Raw genomic sequence first — 14,599 nt, 5'->3', positions numbered from 1 at the left:
AAAATACAACAAAAGCAAGGACTAAAAACTAACCAATTTTGTAGAAAATGTATTTATCAACGGCCTAAAATTATGTGAGCCGAACTAAGGGTTTTAGTTAGCCAGAATTATTCAACGGAATCTCTAAATTGAGCAATATGAACGACTAGCCTCGTTTTTTTTGTTTTGACTTATTTCGCTAAAACCGTTTTTTGGTTGACCTATTTCACTAATACCTTCTTTTAGACAAGATCCAATAAAAGCAAGTGTTTAAAATAAACTAGTCAATTGTTACGAACCTTTGTTTTCTTCGGGGCACCCCTAGCGTCATATCTCCGACGACATATCTCCGCCCAGTACATTTTGCCGGCGGAACTATGTCGCTTTTTTTCTGGCGGACTTATGTCGTTTGAAAGCGTCATATCTCCGCTCGGAGATATGACGTTTTGAAACGACATATCTCCGCCGTGTCACAAACGACATATCTCCGCGCGGAGGTATGACGTTTTGAAACGACATATCTCCGCCGTTCCACAAACGACATATCTCCGCGCGGAGCTATGACGCTTAGAAGCGACATATCTCCGCGCAGCGATTTTGAGCAAATTATGCCGATACACCATCAAAAAATACAAAAAACGAGGTGGAACGTTGTGAGTTGCTGCGGACACCGCAACTCTACAGTTATACCCGATACTAAGTCAGTATGGCTCTCCTGCGGCAGACGCCGCTAATATTGAACCACACGACAAAGAGTGCGTGCGAGAGAGACAGAAAATCAGTGAGCGTGACGTCGGGCGCTGCGTAGCCACTGCAAATTGATTTGTTCCTATTGGCTATAAAAATGATCTGATCTGATCCAGATTCAGCAATCTGATAGATATGGTCATTATCTATGATTCTGCGTTTTTAGTTTTCTCGAATGTGCAATATTGTGGATGCAACAGATTTTCGTCCTTTGTGGGGCGGAAGGGGGTGGGGCGAAATTCTGAGATATACGTTTTATAGTGAGATCTAACAGAAGTGCGGATACCAAATTTGGTTACTCTAGCCTTAATAGTCTCTGAGATTTGTGGATGCCCCAGATTTTCGCCCTTGGGGGGACGGAAGGGGGTGTGGCGAAATTTGGACACGAAACGGTCAAGGTCCGATATCACAGGAGTGTGGATACCAAATTTGGTTGCTCTGGCTCTTATAGGTTCTGAGATCCTTGAACTCATATTTTGCAATTGACAAAACCGACCATGAAACCTGTGTGTTAGAGAGAGACAGAGCGAGAAAGAATGAAATTGTTTTCTTGATTCTGGCTATAATCATTATACGATCTGGTTCAGATTTTGCACTGTAGAAGATATGGTCATCCTCACCGATTCTGCGTTTTTGGTTTTATCGTATCTTTAAAAATGTGGATGCCACAGATTTTCGTCCTTTGTGGGGGCGGAAGTGGGCGGGGCGAAGTTTTGAAATATTTTTGTACCAGTGACATATCACAGAAGTCTGGTTCCAAAACATCGTTGCTCTAGCTCTTATAGTCTTTGAGCACTAGGCGCTGAAGGGGACGGACGGACGGACGGACGGACGGACGGACAGACGGAAAGACAGACAGGGCTCAACCGACTCGGCTATTGATGCTGATCAAGAATATATATACTTTATGGGGTCGGAAACGATTCCTTCTGGACCTTACACACATCCACTTTTACCACAAATCTAATATACCCCAATACTCATTTTGAGTATCGGGTATAAAAACAAAAAAACAAAACAAAAGGATCGAGGTGGAACGTTGTGAGTTGCTGCGGACACCGCACTCTACAGTTATACCCGATACTAAGTCAGTATGGCTCTCCTGCGGCAGACGCCGCTAATATTGAACCACACGACAAAGAGTGCGTGCGAGAGAGACAGAAAATCAGTCTGAGCGTGACGTCGGGCGCTGCGTAGCCACTGAAAATTGATTTCTTGCTTTTGGCTACAAAAATGATCCGATCTGATCCAGATTCAGCAATCTGATAGATATGGTCATTATCTATGATTCTGCGTTTTTAGTTTTCTCGAATGTGCAATATTGTGGATGCAACAGATTTTCGTCCTTTGTGGGGCGTAAGGGGGTGGGGCGAAATTCTGAGATATACGTTTTATAGTGAGATCTAACAGAAGTGCGGATACAAAATTTGGTTACTCTAGCCATAATAGTCTCTGAGATTTGTGGATGCCCCAGATTTTCGTCCTTTGCGGGGGCGGAAGGGGGTGTGTCGAAATTTGGACACAAAACGGTCAAGGTCCGATATCACAGGAGTGTGGATACCAAATTTGGTTGCTCTGGCTCTTATAGGTTCTGAGATCCTTGAACTCATATTTTGCAATTGGCAAAACCGACTATTAAACCTGTGTGTTAGAGAGAGACAGAGCGAGAAAGAATGAAATTGTTTTCTTGATTCTGGCTATAATAATTATACGATCTTGTTGAGATTTTACACTCTAGAACATATAGTCATCTTCTACGATTCTGCGTTTTTGGTTTTATCGTATCTTTAAAAATGTAGATGCCACAGATTTTCGTCCTTTGTGGGGGCGGAAGTGGGCGGGGCGAAGTTTTGAAATATTTTTGTAGCAGTGACATATCACAGAAGTCTGGATCCAAAACATCGTTGCTCTAGCTCTTATAGTCTTTGAGCACTAGGCGCTGAAGGGGACGGACGGACGGACGGACAGACGGAAAGACAGACAGGGCTCAATCGACTCGGCTATTGATGCTGATCAAGAATATATATACTTTATGGGGTCGGAAACGCGATTCCTTCTGGACGTTACACACATCCACTTTTACCACAAATCTAATATACCCCAATACTCATTTTGAGTATCGGGTATAAATATGAATCGTCTGCGTGCCGAAACCGTAGGGCAGCGTGATCGCTGATGTCTTTGGCGCGGCACAGTGGGGACTCAGCCGAAATAGTAAAAAAAATTGTATGAGTGCTTTAGATAAATTTAATGTACGCATCTAATAGAGAATTTTCCAATCGAATTTTCAAGATTGTTTTAGTTTAAAGTTTAACATTTTTTCAGTGTGCAAATATTTATTGAACTCATATTCACTAACTAATTTAGCAAGCTGAGACGGCCATAGCTCCCACTGTGCCGCTCCAAAGACATCGGCGATCCACGACCACCGCTTCGACGGTGCTGAGGCTCGAGAGTCTAGAATGGCCGAACAGACGAAACCGATGTGCAGCGGGGTCGCGGTAGAGACGAAGTACAGTCGAAAAGGGAATTGAAGCCCCGCGCGCTCCCTCGTGCCTTTTGGGTTCTAATGTTAGTACCCGCCATAGAACAGCTTTTTGGTCGCTCATGCAACATCTTGGTATTGTATAGTCTTTGGTAAGATCTTAACAGAGTTGTATTACAATTTTTATACCCGATACTCAAAATGAGTATTGGGGTATATTAGATTTGTGGTAAAAGTGGATGTGTGTAACGTCCAGAAGGAATCGTTTCCGACCCCATAAAGTATATACATATATTCTTGATCAGCATCAATAGCCGAGTCGATTGAGCCCTGTCTGTCTTTCCGTCTGTCCGTCCGTCCGTCCGTCCGTCCGTCCCCTTCAGCGCCTAGTGCTCAAAGACTATAAGAGCTAGAGCAACGATGTTTTGGATCCAGACTTCTGTGATATGTCACTGCTACAAAAATATTTCAAAACTTCGCCCCGCCCACTTCCGCCCCCACAAAGGACGAAAATCTGTGGCATCTACATTTTTAAAGATACGATAAAACCAAAAACGCAGAATCGTAGAAGATGACTATATGTTCTAGAGTGTAAAATCTCAACCAGATCGTATAATTATTATAGCCAGAATCAAGAAAACAATTTCATTCTTTCTCGCTCTGTCTCTCTCTAACACACAGGTTTCATGGTCGGCTTTGCCAATTGCAAAATATGAGTTCAAGGATCTCAGAACCTATAAGAGCCAGAGCAACCAAATTTGGTATCCACACTCCTGTGATATCGGACCTTGACCGTTTCGTGTCCAAATTTCGCCACACCCCCTTCCGCCCCCACAAAGGACGAAAATCTGTTGCATCCACAATATTGCACATTCGAGAAAACTAAAAACGCAAAATCATAGATAATGACCATATCTATCAGATTGCTGAATCTGGATCAGATCAGATCATTTTTGTAGCCAAAAGGAACAAATCAATTTGCACTGGCTACGCAGCCCCCGACGTCGCGCTTTAAGTCCGTTTGCGAGACTTTGGTCGTTGCTCGGTTTTTGACCGGTAAATGCTCGTTTCGAAGTCCGTCTGCGAGCATTGGCCGTGCCGTCCCCTGATGTACATACATACATATGTATGTACATAGGTGTACATGTATGTATGTGCAAGCGAGTAGACAAGAAATGCACACAGACTGATGTATTATTTTTCTATTCAATTAATTAGGAAAACAAAAGGTGAAGCGGAGATTGAAATAAATTATGACTCTGTCAAACGCACTTTGCAAAGAAAAAGACAGCCTTTCTTGCCAAAGCCTCCATCTTCTGCAGAGAATGTTCTGGAAGCTTTTCAAGACGAAAATATTATGAACCGTTTTGGAATAACCAAGGGAAATACTGCAAATCAGTTCTATAAAAAAGTGTACGCATCGAGCTCGTTTGCTTATTGCATATTTTCATCAGACAAGGTAATCACCTTGATGCAAGCCAACATTCCGGAGCATAATAGGCATTATTTAATTGATGCTACATTTAAAGTGTGCCCTTTTGGAGATTTTAAGCAACTTTTAATAATTTATATTAAATATTTGCAGAAGGTAAATTTCTTCTTATGCTACACTTTATTTACTAACTCTAATCAAAAAATTTTTGTAATTAGATAACCCCTTTTGTTTTTGTTTTAATGACTCGCACTTTCAGCACTTATTCACATATATAGACTCGAACATTTGCTGCCTTAAAGGCACGCGTTAACGCGTTAAAAGGTCTGCATCCCAACATGAATTTTTACGCCTTTTGTTTTCATTTTACTCAAGCATGCAAGAAAAATGCCAAGCAATCGAGTGGTTTTGAAAATACGCTGAAATGCAATAAGAAAGCTTACATGCTATTTATGAAATTTTTGCACTTGCCGCTTTTACCAGAAAGCAAAATTGTCTAAGCATTTAACCTTCTAAGAGGCGAAGCAATAAACTTAAATAAGAAGCTGTTTTCTCCATTTTTAAAATATTTTAATAGACAGTGGCTTAAAAAGGTATATTTTATTTATTGTTTCATAATTGAGTTGTATTTTACTTATTAATTTTTAACCCTAATTTTATAGGAGGGACCAAAAAGCATATCCGTGTTTAAGAGGTCAACTAGAACCACGAGCTCAGTAGAAGCTTATAATTTGAATTTGGGAAATAAAATTCGAGCAAATGGGCACTTTTTTAAATTTGTTCAATGTTCAATGCAATTCTGCATCAAGAATATGAAAAAAGTCGCGAGTTTGCTTTACTCTTTCAAAATGGTGGTAATGGAAATCAGACACAGAAGAAGAAATTACGTGTAAGTTGAATACATTTTAAGTTAATCGTTAAAAATAATATGTTAGCTTAATTATTTTGGTTCTCAGGATCGCTCAAAAAAAATAATGGACGCAATGGATCTTTTTGAAAGAGGTGAAATAGATATACAGGGATTTCTGACATGCACTGTTTCCTTAGCTGACCGCTTTTCAAAGCAGGACTTCTTTGAAGGGGTGGACAATGAAAGCAATTTAACTGGAATGTCTTCTGATATGAAATCTTCCACATCGTCACTTTCATCGAATGCTTCTCATTCAAGTCAGTCATCTGATAAATCATTGGTTCAAATGAATCCATGCAATGTGTGCCTATGTAACCCAAAGTCTGTGTTGTTGCGCCCGTGCAATCACGTAAACATTTGTGGTACATGTTGGGATCAAATTGTGGCCCACAACCAAGCAAAAAACGACTTGTAAGAAAATGAAAATATAAAGCCAAAATGTCCAAGTTGCAACCGAGAAGTCGAAGAGGCCATACGCAATGTTTTTATTTACAATTAACTTGTGTAAGTTAAGAACGACAAAATTTAAGAAAACTTCTATTATGATTTCTGTGTATTTGGACTATTGCACATTTTTTAATTTCAATAAAATCATGTTATAAAATGAAATGCTGTCAAAAAAATATAAGTGTATTTTACATGCGAAATTAGTTAATTATTTTCTGGCGGACTTAAGTGGTTTCGAAACGACATATCTCCGCCGTGTCACAAACGACATATCTCCGCGCGGAGATATGACGTTTTGAAACGACATATCTCCGCCGTTCCACAAACGACATATCTCCGCGCGGAGCTATGACGTTTTGAGACGACATATCTCCGTGCGGAGGTATGTCGCTTTAAAACGACATAATTTCGCGAGGAGATATGTCGTTTGTGGATCGGCGGAGATATGTCGTCGGAGATATGTCGCTACCCCCTGAGATCTGAATAACAACGTTTTGGATCTCCCTGCCATGTGCAGCAGCCTTACCCTCTCGTTGCTGTGGCTCCTCTTCCCCCCATATGAAACGCTTAGCAATTCATTTTCTTCGTTATAATTTTCACTTCAATTTCCTAATTTTACACGGTATCATCGCTACACTAAGCCTACCTATTCATACCCCCTCATCTTATCACTACGGGCGGTTAATAAATAAATAGATAAATATAAATAATTAATATAATAAATATAAATAAGTTACATATAGATATAATATGTACGGACTTAAATTAGGGGATTTCCATATACATATGTATAAATGGAGACGTCTAACAAAAATAAATAATGGGAGTAAATAAGTTGATTGATGATTTTTTTTCTCTCCCTAAATGGGCGAGGGACCCGCACTATGTGGCCAGGATTGTGTATTCGAGCCCAGCAAAAAGCAAGCCAGGATGGCGGAGCTGTGACCTATTCCCTACGGATTGGCCAACAAAAATAATTAATTTGGGGTTTCTTTACTCCCCCCTCTGGAGCGGACTCACTCTTATGCTTCTTGGGTCTCTTTCCCGTCCCGCTAGTCCTGGTTCCTGGTCTCTCACTGATCTGGATCCCCTGGAATCACAGATTTATTTATCTTTTTTTTCAGGGTGATGGCCACTACTCCATCCTCATCCCACTCACTTTTTCTTTCAGAACAAAAAGAATCACTAGATCACTATGTCCTGCGCGCATGCTCCTCCGTTGCGGGAATTTCTTTCTCTGAACCCCCTCTTGGCTTAGCTGCTCTGTTTAATGCTCCCGGGCCGCTGATCCCCATCGCTCTCTCTTCTATCGCCCTTGAACGAGGTTCTAGCGCATGGCCTGATTCGGGCTGCTGGCGGCTCTCTTTTCTTTGGGGTATGGGTGAGTTGGCTTCGGGACTCCGTTATGGGATGAGATCGGATATCTTCTCTCATAACGGCTCCGGAGAGCGCGCGGAACTCTCACTCTCCAGGACCAGGTGGCGCCACTCTTCGCTAACCTTTTCCCCTTAAATTTTGGCCTTGCCACTCTGTTCAAACTTCTTTCCTCCTCACCGCTTCTATGGGGTATCACCTATCGATAACTTCGCATGCAACACCTAGCGAAAATTCGAGCGACCATGGCCGGAGAATTATTCGCAAAAATCGAATAATTACACGTTTACCTAAAACTGCTGGCCTTCCCGGACATTACGGAGCCTAGGATCTTGCAGCGCACAACGTAGGCTTACACCCACTGATCGGATATTCCCTACGTGAGTGCGTTTCCCTTGTTTCTGACTCAGTCTGAAGTTTTCGCTACAATTTTAGGTCTTTGGCGTGAAAAATCCCCCCCGGCCTCCCCGACAGATCCTCCAGCTCGTAGGCGTTATTCCCTACTGGACGTACGACTCTGCATTTTAGGAATTTCCGGGCGAACTTGGCGTTGTAGCTTTTGCCAAAGTCGCTGAGGGTGAAGTTGCGCCTGTAGACTTCTTGGCCAGGTCTGGCGAAAAAGACTCGGGCCCGTTTGTTGTATCGCTGGCTGCTCCGCTCATACGCTTGGTGTAGGCTGCGTTTAATTTGCTCGCGAATGAGGTGTCGCTTATCCGCGGGATCTAATGCGTGCACTTCATGTTCCGTCAAAGACTGCAGCTTCCTCGCCAGCTTATAGCAGTTCCCATTCAGAAACATCTGTTGTCCAAATACGTTACGCCTGTGGCTTGGTGCACCGAGTCACGGATTGAAACTTCGATCTCCGGTAGGTAAATGTCCCAGTCTCTGTGATCCTTTTCCAAATACGTCCTTATTGCAGCGAGTATCGTCCGATTTACTATCTCGGCTGCATTGCTTTGCGGCGAGTAGACTGCTGTGCGCATGTGTCGGATCCCGAAGCCGCTGACCATGTCCATGAACGCCTTCGATAGGAACTGCTTTCCGTTGTCGGAGTGGATCACCTCTGGCACCCCGAATTTGTAGAATACCTCTTGCACCAGGAATTGAACGACGTTCGCAGCGGTCGCCTCTCTCATCGCCTTCAAGAAGGTAAATTTTGAAAAGTGGTCTACGACGACGACAATCCAGGCCTGTCCCCTTTTTGACCTGGGATACTTTCCCAGGAAGTCTATGTAGATCTTTTGGAATGGCCTCTCCGTGACCACTTCCTGCCCGATCCCGACTTGGCTACGGTAATTGGGAGCTTTGGATTCCTTGCATTCGGTGCAGCTTCGGACGTATTCCCGCACTTGTGCCGTCATCGCCGGCCAGTAGTAGTGCCTTTTTAACCTATGCAAGGTCTTCTTCATTCCACCGTGTCCAGTTGTGTGGTCTTCGTGGGCCTTCGCGATGAGGGTTTTCGTCAGTGACGCGGGAATCCATAATTTCCACATGGAACCTTCCACTTGGTCGTCGATTTGCGCGAAGCCCATTCGCTTGAATACCAGGTCCCTGTCTATTCGCAGGTCAGGCAATAATTCTTTGTTCCTGCAGATTTCTTCTTTCAACTCCTGGTATTCCGTTGATTTGAATTCCGTCGTCTGGAATCCGAGGATTTCCGTTGGGTCTAGGACCACCTCCTCGATGCAGCGCGATAGTGTATCCGCCACTATATTTTCGACTCCCTTGCGGTGTTCGATCTCAAAGTCGAACCTCTGCAGCCGCAATGACCATCTCGATAGGCGCCCATTCAGGTCCTTGAGTGACATTAGCCATTTAAGGCTGGCGTGGTCAGTGATTACCGTGAACGGCATCAATTCCACATATGGCCTGAATCTTTCAATCGCCAATACCGCAGCTAAGCATTCTTTCTCCGTTACCGAATAATTTATTTGATGTTTGTTTAGCTTGGAAGAAAAGAATGCCACTGGGCGCTCTGCTTTGTCATCATCCAGCTGAAAAAGCACTGCTCCCACTTCAAAATTTGAGGCGTCGCACTGGATGTAGAAATGGCGTTTAAAGTCGGCATGGACTAATACAGGAGCCGTGGTGAGTGCCTTCTTCAGGGATTCTATGGCCGCCCTCGCTTCCGTTGGCAAGGAAAACTTCCCGCGCGGATGCTTCTTCAGAGCATCTGTTAACGGTACCGCGATGGTGGCGAAGTCCTTGATGAAGCGCCTATACCATCCTGCGGTTCCTATGAAGCTCCGTAGCTCCTTCACTGAACTCGGGCTCGGGATCTTTTGTATAGTCACAACCCTATCGGGATCCATTTGCAGCGTGCCGCCTCCGATGATAAACCCCAGGTATTTCAGCGACTTAAAGCAGAATTTGGATTTTTTTAGACCTATCGTCAAATTTGCTCTTTTCAGGCACTGGGCCACCAATCGCAGATATCGCAGATGCGTCTGGAAATCCGGGGCTATCACCAAAAGATCGTCCAAATAAACGAAAACGTTTGATCTGAGCTGAGTCGGGATTACCTTATCCATCACTCTGCATAACCTCTGGGCAGCGTTACACAGACCGAAGGGCATCTTCACGAATTGATACAGCGGACGGCCTGCAACGGTAAATGCGGTGCACTTCCGGCTTTCTGGGTCCAATTTAATTTGCCAGAATGCGAATTTGAGGTCGACGCTGGAAATGTAATATGTCTGGTCAATCCTGGATAGTATACCCTCGATGCTAGGAAGAGGGTAAGCATCTTTTACGGTGAGCTGATTCAGTTTCCGCGCGTCCAAACAGAATCTATTTTTGTTTGGCTTTCGCACCACCGTCGTCCGATTGCTCCATGGACTATCGCTGACCTCGATCACTCCTAGTTCCAGCATTTTATCCACCTCGGTCCAGATCACCTCCTGCATCGCTGGGGATTGAGGGTAATGCCGATCTTTAAATGGTTCTGCGCCCTCGATCAACTGGATCCGATGCTGCTCTACCGTCGTTGTTCCTAATCCGGCATCCTCATAGGTCAGAAACTCCTTCTTTACCTTCTCCAGCTCTTCGGTTTCCGTGTCTTCCAGGGTCCAAGCTTCCACGTCCACGTCCTCCTGGCGATGTTCGGCGTACTGGCTGATTTGTGACATTTGGATCTCGCCTACTTGGGCCTCGCTGGATCGACTGGGCTCTTCTTCGAGGACTGTGGGAGCCAGCGCGAAGGATCTCCAGAAATCAATACCCAGGTACATGGCTTGCTCTAGGTACGGGCATACGTAAAACAAGATCTCTTTATTCATTCCGTTATATCCTACGCAGAGTTTGGTTTTGCCGACTATGGACCTGTCTTCTCCAGAGGCTGTCTTGATGATAGAGACATAATTTTCCATTTCCACCTCGAGGTCGGCAAGGAGTTCACGGCTGCCCTTTCCTAAGACACTAACGGATGCCCCAGTATCTAGGAGTCCAGCAATCCGATGTCCTCTTATCTGCACTTCGGCAAATACTCTGGGATCGCGTCCTGCTCCTCGTCTGACTGCCTCGGCCACCTCTTTGCGAGTCTGTCGCCTTTCCTTAAATCTGGAACGGGCCTTTTGGAGTCTACGACTGACACCGCGCATCCCCTCCAGCTGCCTGTCATCAAAGATCTGGTTTCGAATTTGTATGTATCTCCTCATCCTCTCTTCGGCCGGTATGAACTTCAAACTATTTTTATTAAATTTATTCGGGCTATTATTCTTAATTTCTATATTGATTAGTGGACCATCGTTCATTTCTTCGCGGGCTTCTGTCCCGAGCGCTGATCTCCCGCTTTCATCATGCCCGATCGTGCGTTTCCCGAGCAATTTGGACACGTTGGAGTAAACATTTCTGGCTTTCCGCAGCGGTAACAAAATATTTTGCGTTCCTTCGCCACGAAGTCTCGGAACCCGTGGTCGAACTGGCCGCAATTCCAGCAACACAGCCTGGGTTTGTTCGCCAGGTGAGTTTCTTCTACTATCCTTGCTTCGTCTTCATCCAGAAACTCCTCCACTCGCTTCCCGGCTGAATGGAATTTCGCCGCAGGACGGAACGTCGACTTCTGCTCGCGTCCGCGAAAGTGGTACTCCACTTCCAGGCACTCTTCCCTCAGCTGCTCCACGATTCGGACTCGGATCGCGTAAACGTAGCGGGCGATCTCGTCATCGAGTCCCTTCTTCAAGACTCGCACCATTTCGGACTCAACCAAAGATGTGGTGAGTCTAGCTGCCAGCCTGCGCATCGCTCTAAAGTACTCTTCCACAGATTCGCCAGATTGTTGTCGTCGCTCATGCAAGGTGCGTAGCCGCTCGAACTCGCCACCCACTGCTCGGAACCGGGACACCAACTCGTCCTTCAAATCCTCCCATACTTCCGGAGGCCGTTCTCGGACAAATTGCCAATACCACTCCGCCGCTTGTCCTTTGACGAGATGGTGAAAGTCGTCAAGGACCTCGTCCCACGACCGTCGGTTCTGCCTACGAAGGAACTCGACCCTGAACACGAAGTCCTGCACCGTCATCTTATTTGGGTCTCCGTCGAAGTGGATTTCCCCTTTGTCGACGCGTCCTTATCTCGCTAGTCTCCAATCATCTCTCCTTTCAAATGGTGGCAGATCTGTTGGACCTCCGCCGTCTCCTGATGTCTCCCGTCTCTGCCTTCCAGCACCTGGATCCAGGTCCGCCTCGCCTATTCCTCGGCGCCAGTTCTGGCTCAACCTCACCGGCTTCCTTGGAGGCGACCTTTTGGGAATGGTCCCTGTGTTCGGCTTCTGCCTGGGGTGAGCTAGAGGCTGCTGATCGCCGTTATTATCCTTGATTTCCTTCTGGTCTCTTTCCAATCTCAGGTCTTGGATCAATTCCACGTTCTGGCGCAGAGGCGCCATCACCTCTGTTATGGCCCCCATGAGCTCCATAAAGCCGCGACGGATCTCCTCCTGCAGCGTCTTACTCAGGGTATCTGCCATGCTGCCTCTCCACGTCTCCTGTGCTTGCGCTATGGCGACATTTACTCCTGAGAGAATCTCGGAGGGCAGTGCGTTGGATTGGCCTGGAAAATTCCAGCTGTCGTCTCCACGCCCCTCAGCGCCCTGTGTGTCACCGTCTTGCATCTGTCCTTGGAGGTTACCTGGTGGAGGAGTCCTGCGGGACATTTTCTGTTTAGACCGCAAGTTGTACGCGCTCATCACCTTGGCCCTATATTTCCCTACCTCGAACTATCCTACTTATCTTTTTATTCACTACAATTATCTATTTTTCTTTCAGAACAATCGCATAAACACTACCTATAACGCTAGCTCACTGATCTTCAGCACAAAAACACTTAATACGGCAAAACAATAATAAGGGGGAAAGGAACCACAACTACTACTAGGGCCAACTCCGCACATGGTGTTCTACGTCTTTACCTGTCCAACGTCTAGAACTTTGCGAGCGCTGTTGACTAATCTTATCTTCCTTGGAAGATTAAGAGTCAAGGGCGCTCACTTTCCTACAGTCGCTGTTTCCGCCTATTTCCCTACTGAATGCCCGTTGCGAGATGTTGTAGCTGCTCCGAGTGCAACGCGTGGCCGACTTCTGTCCCCACGGGCCACTCAGAACAAAAATCTCATTGAGAATCTACCCTCCCGACTGCATCCAGCGGTAAGCAGGGGAAGCGAAAAACAGAAATCTTTCTGGCCATATCCTAACTTCGGGTATTTCTTTTTTCTTCTTCAGGTTCTCATTTTGCACAGCAGGCACCGGGCCGGTTGCTAACTGGCTTGTGGATTCTCCTCTGCCAGTGCCAAACCAAATCCCCTATTGAGATTTCCTGCTTCCCGTTGTCAGATAAGTGCCGAATCATCAAACACCAAAAAAAACTTTTTACTTTGTGGATTTTCTTTGCATCCTCAGATCCCTCAGCGCCGTGCTCGTCGAGTCCCTCACAGGCCACCAGAACACCGATGGACCCCAGATTGCAAAATACCACTCGGGATCTATCTTCTCTGCTGGATATTTATACTTTCTTCGACGTCTGTGTGATTCGCATCCGTACTCTCCCTCTTTGATGGTAGAGCCAGGACTGCGAGTCCACTTCCCTGTCTCAGATTGGGCGCCATTATTGTTACGAACCTTTGTTTTCTTCGGGGCAAGGCCGGCTAGCCAGTCATCCCAGGGCTGGGTACTTCCCAAGCCCTCAGGTCGCACAATATACCAACTAATTGGACATCTCGAACAAATTGAAACAACAAAAGTAACCGACAAAAAAAACTGCAAACGGACTCTACTCGACAAACAACATTACAGTAACTTCCTTCAACACAGACGTGGACCAGGTCGAGGTGTCGATGTTTTTACCCCTGACGTACCCTCCCTACCTGAGATCTGAATAACAACGTTTTGGATCTCCCTGCCATGTGCAGCAGCCTTACCCTCTCGTTGCTGTGGCTCCTCTTCCCCCCATATGAAACGCTTAGCAATTCATTTTCTTCGTTATAATTTTCACTTCAATTTCCTAATTTTACACGGTATCATCGCTACACTAAGCCTGCCTATTCATACCCCCCTCATCTTATCACTACGGGCGGTTAATAAATAAATAGATAAATAGAAATAATTAATATAATAAATATAAATAAGTTACTTATAGATATAATATGGACGGACTTAAATTAGGGGATTTCCATATACATATGTATAAATGGAGACGTCTAACAAAAATAAATAATGGGAGTAAATAAGTTGATTGATGATTTTTTTTCTCTCCCTAAATGGGCGAGGGACCCGCACTATGTGGCCAGGATTGTGTATTCGAGCCCAGCAAAAAGCAAGCCAGGATGGCGGAGCTGTGACCTATTCCCTACGGATTGGCCAACAAAAAGAATAAATTTGGGGTTTCTTTACTCCCCCCTCTGGAGCGGACTCACTCTTATGCTTCTTGGGTCTCTTTCCCGTCCCGCTAGGACTAGCGGTCTCTCTGGTCTCTCACTGATCTGGATCCCCTGGAATCACAGATTTATTTATCTTTTTTTTTCAGGGTGATGGCCACTACTCCATCCTCATCCCACTCACTTTTTCTTTCAGAACAAAAAAAATCACTAGATCACTATGTCCGGCGCGCAGGCTCCTCCGTTGCGGGAATTTCTTTCTCTGAACCCCCTCTTGGCTTAGCTGCTCTGTTTAATGCTCCCGGGCCGCTGATCCCCATCGCTCTCTCTTCTATCGCCCTTGAACTAGGTTCAAGGGCA

At 45.4% G+C, this 14,599-nt stretch overlaps 1 protein-coding gene and 2 long non-coding RNA genes across 5 annotated transcripts; all 3 read left to right on the top strand.

Moving 5' to 3' along the window:
• Positions 1-4,322: 4,322 nt before the first annotated feature.
• LOC117191010 lies at positions 4,323-4,884 on the top strand. Of its 2 annotated transcripts, none has more exons than XR_004473914.1 (3): positions 4,323-4,357; positions 4,430-4,799; positions 4,862-4,884. It is a non-coding gene; the product is annotated as an uncharacterized LOC117191010 (long non-coding RNA). The 2 variants fall into 2 exon arrangements; XR_004473913.1 differs by having other exon boundaries at positions 4,324-4,361.
• A 566-nt stretch (positions 4,885-5,450) lies between these two features.
• On the top strand, positions 5,451-5,940 carry LOC117190703. The gene is made up of 2 exons (XR_004473800.1): positions 5,451-5,532; positions 5,600-5,940. It is a non-coding gene; the product is annotated as an uncharacterized LOC117190703 (long non-coding RNA).
• Positions 5,941-10,735: 4,795 nt separating this feature from the next.
• LOC117189994 lies at positions 10,736-11,375 on the top strand. 2 transcript variants are annotated; one of them, XR_004473619.1, is made up of 2 exons: positions 10,736-11,014; positions 11,112-11,375. XR_004473619.1 is itself a non-coding variant. In XM_033395078.1 (2 exons), the coding sequence occupies exons 1-2, from the start codon at positions 10,830-10,832 to the stop codon at positions 11,215-11,217; spliced, it is 321 nt and encodes a 106-aa protein (XP_033250969.1). In that variant the 5' UTR covers positions 10,736-10,829; the 3' UTR covers positions 11,218-11,288. The 2 variants fall into 2 exon arrangements, 1 of the variants encoding a protein (XP_033250969.1); XM_033395078.1 differs by having other exon boundaries at positions 10,736-11,044; positions 11,112-11,288.
• Positions 11,376-14,599: the final 3,224 nt, after the last annotated feature.

The sequence above is a fragment of the Drosophila miranda genome, assembly GCF_003369915.1.
Source record: "Drosophila miranda strain MSH22 chromosome Y unlocalized genomic scaffold, D.miranda_PacBio2.1 Contig_Y1_pilon, whole genome shotgun sequence".
Classification (NCBI taxonomy): Eukaryota; Metazoa; Arthropoda; class Insecta; order Diptera; family Drosophilidae; genus Drosophila; species Drosophila miranda.
The sequence above is the reverse complement of the archived record's forward strand: the minus strand, read 5'-3'. Positions and strand labels throughout refer to the sequence as shown.

Excerpts from the sequence above, each read along its gene's own strand:
- LOC117189994 (XM_033395078.1), top strand. The coding sequence starts at position 10,830 with ATGTCCTCTTATCTGCACTTCGGCAAATACTCTGGGATCGCGTCCTGC. Across the intron at positions 11,045-11,111 it reads CCTCATCCTCTCTTCGGCCG|TGGACCATCGTTCATTTCTT; the intron begins GTATGAACTTCA and ends TATATTGATTAG.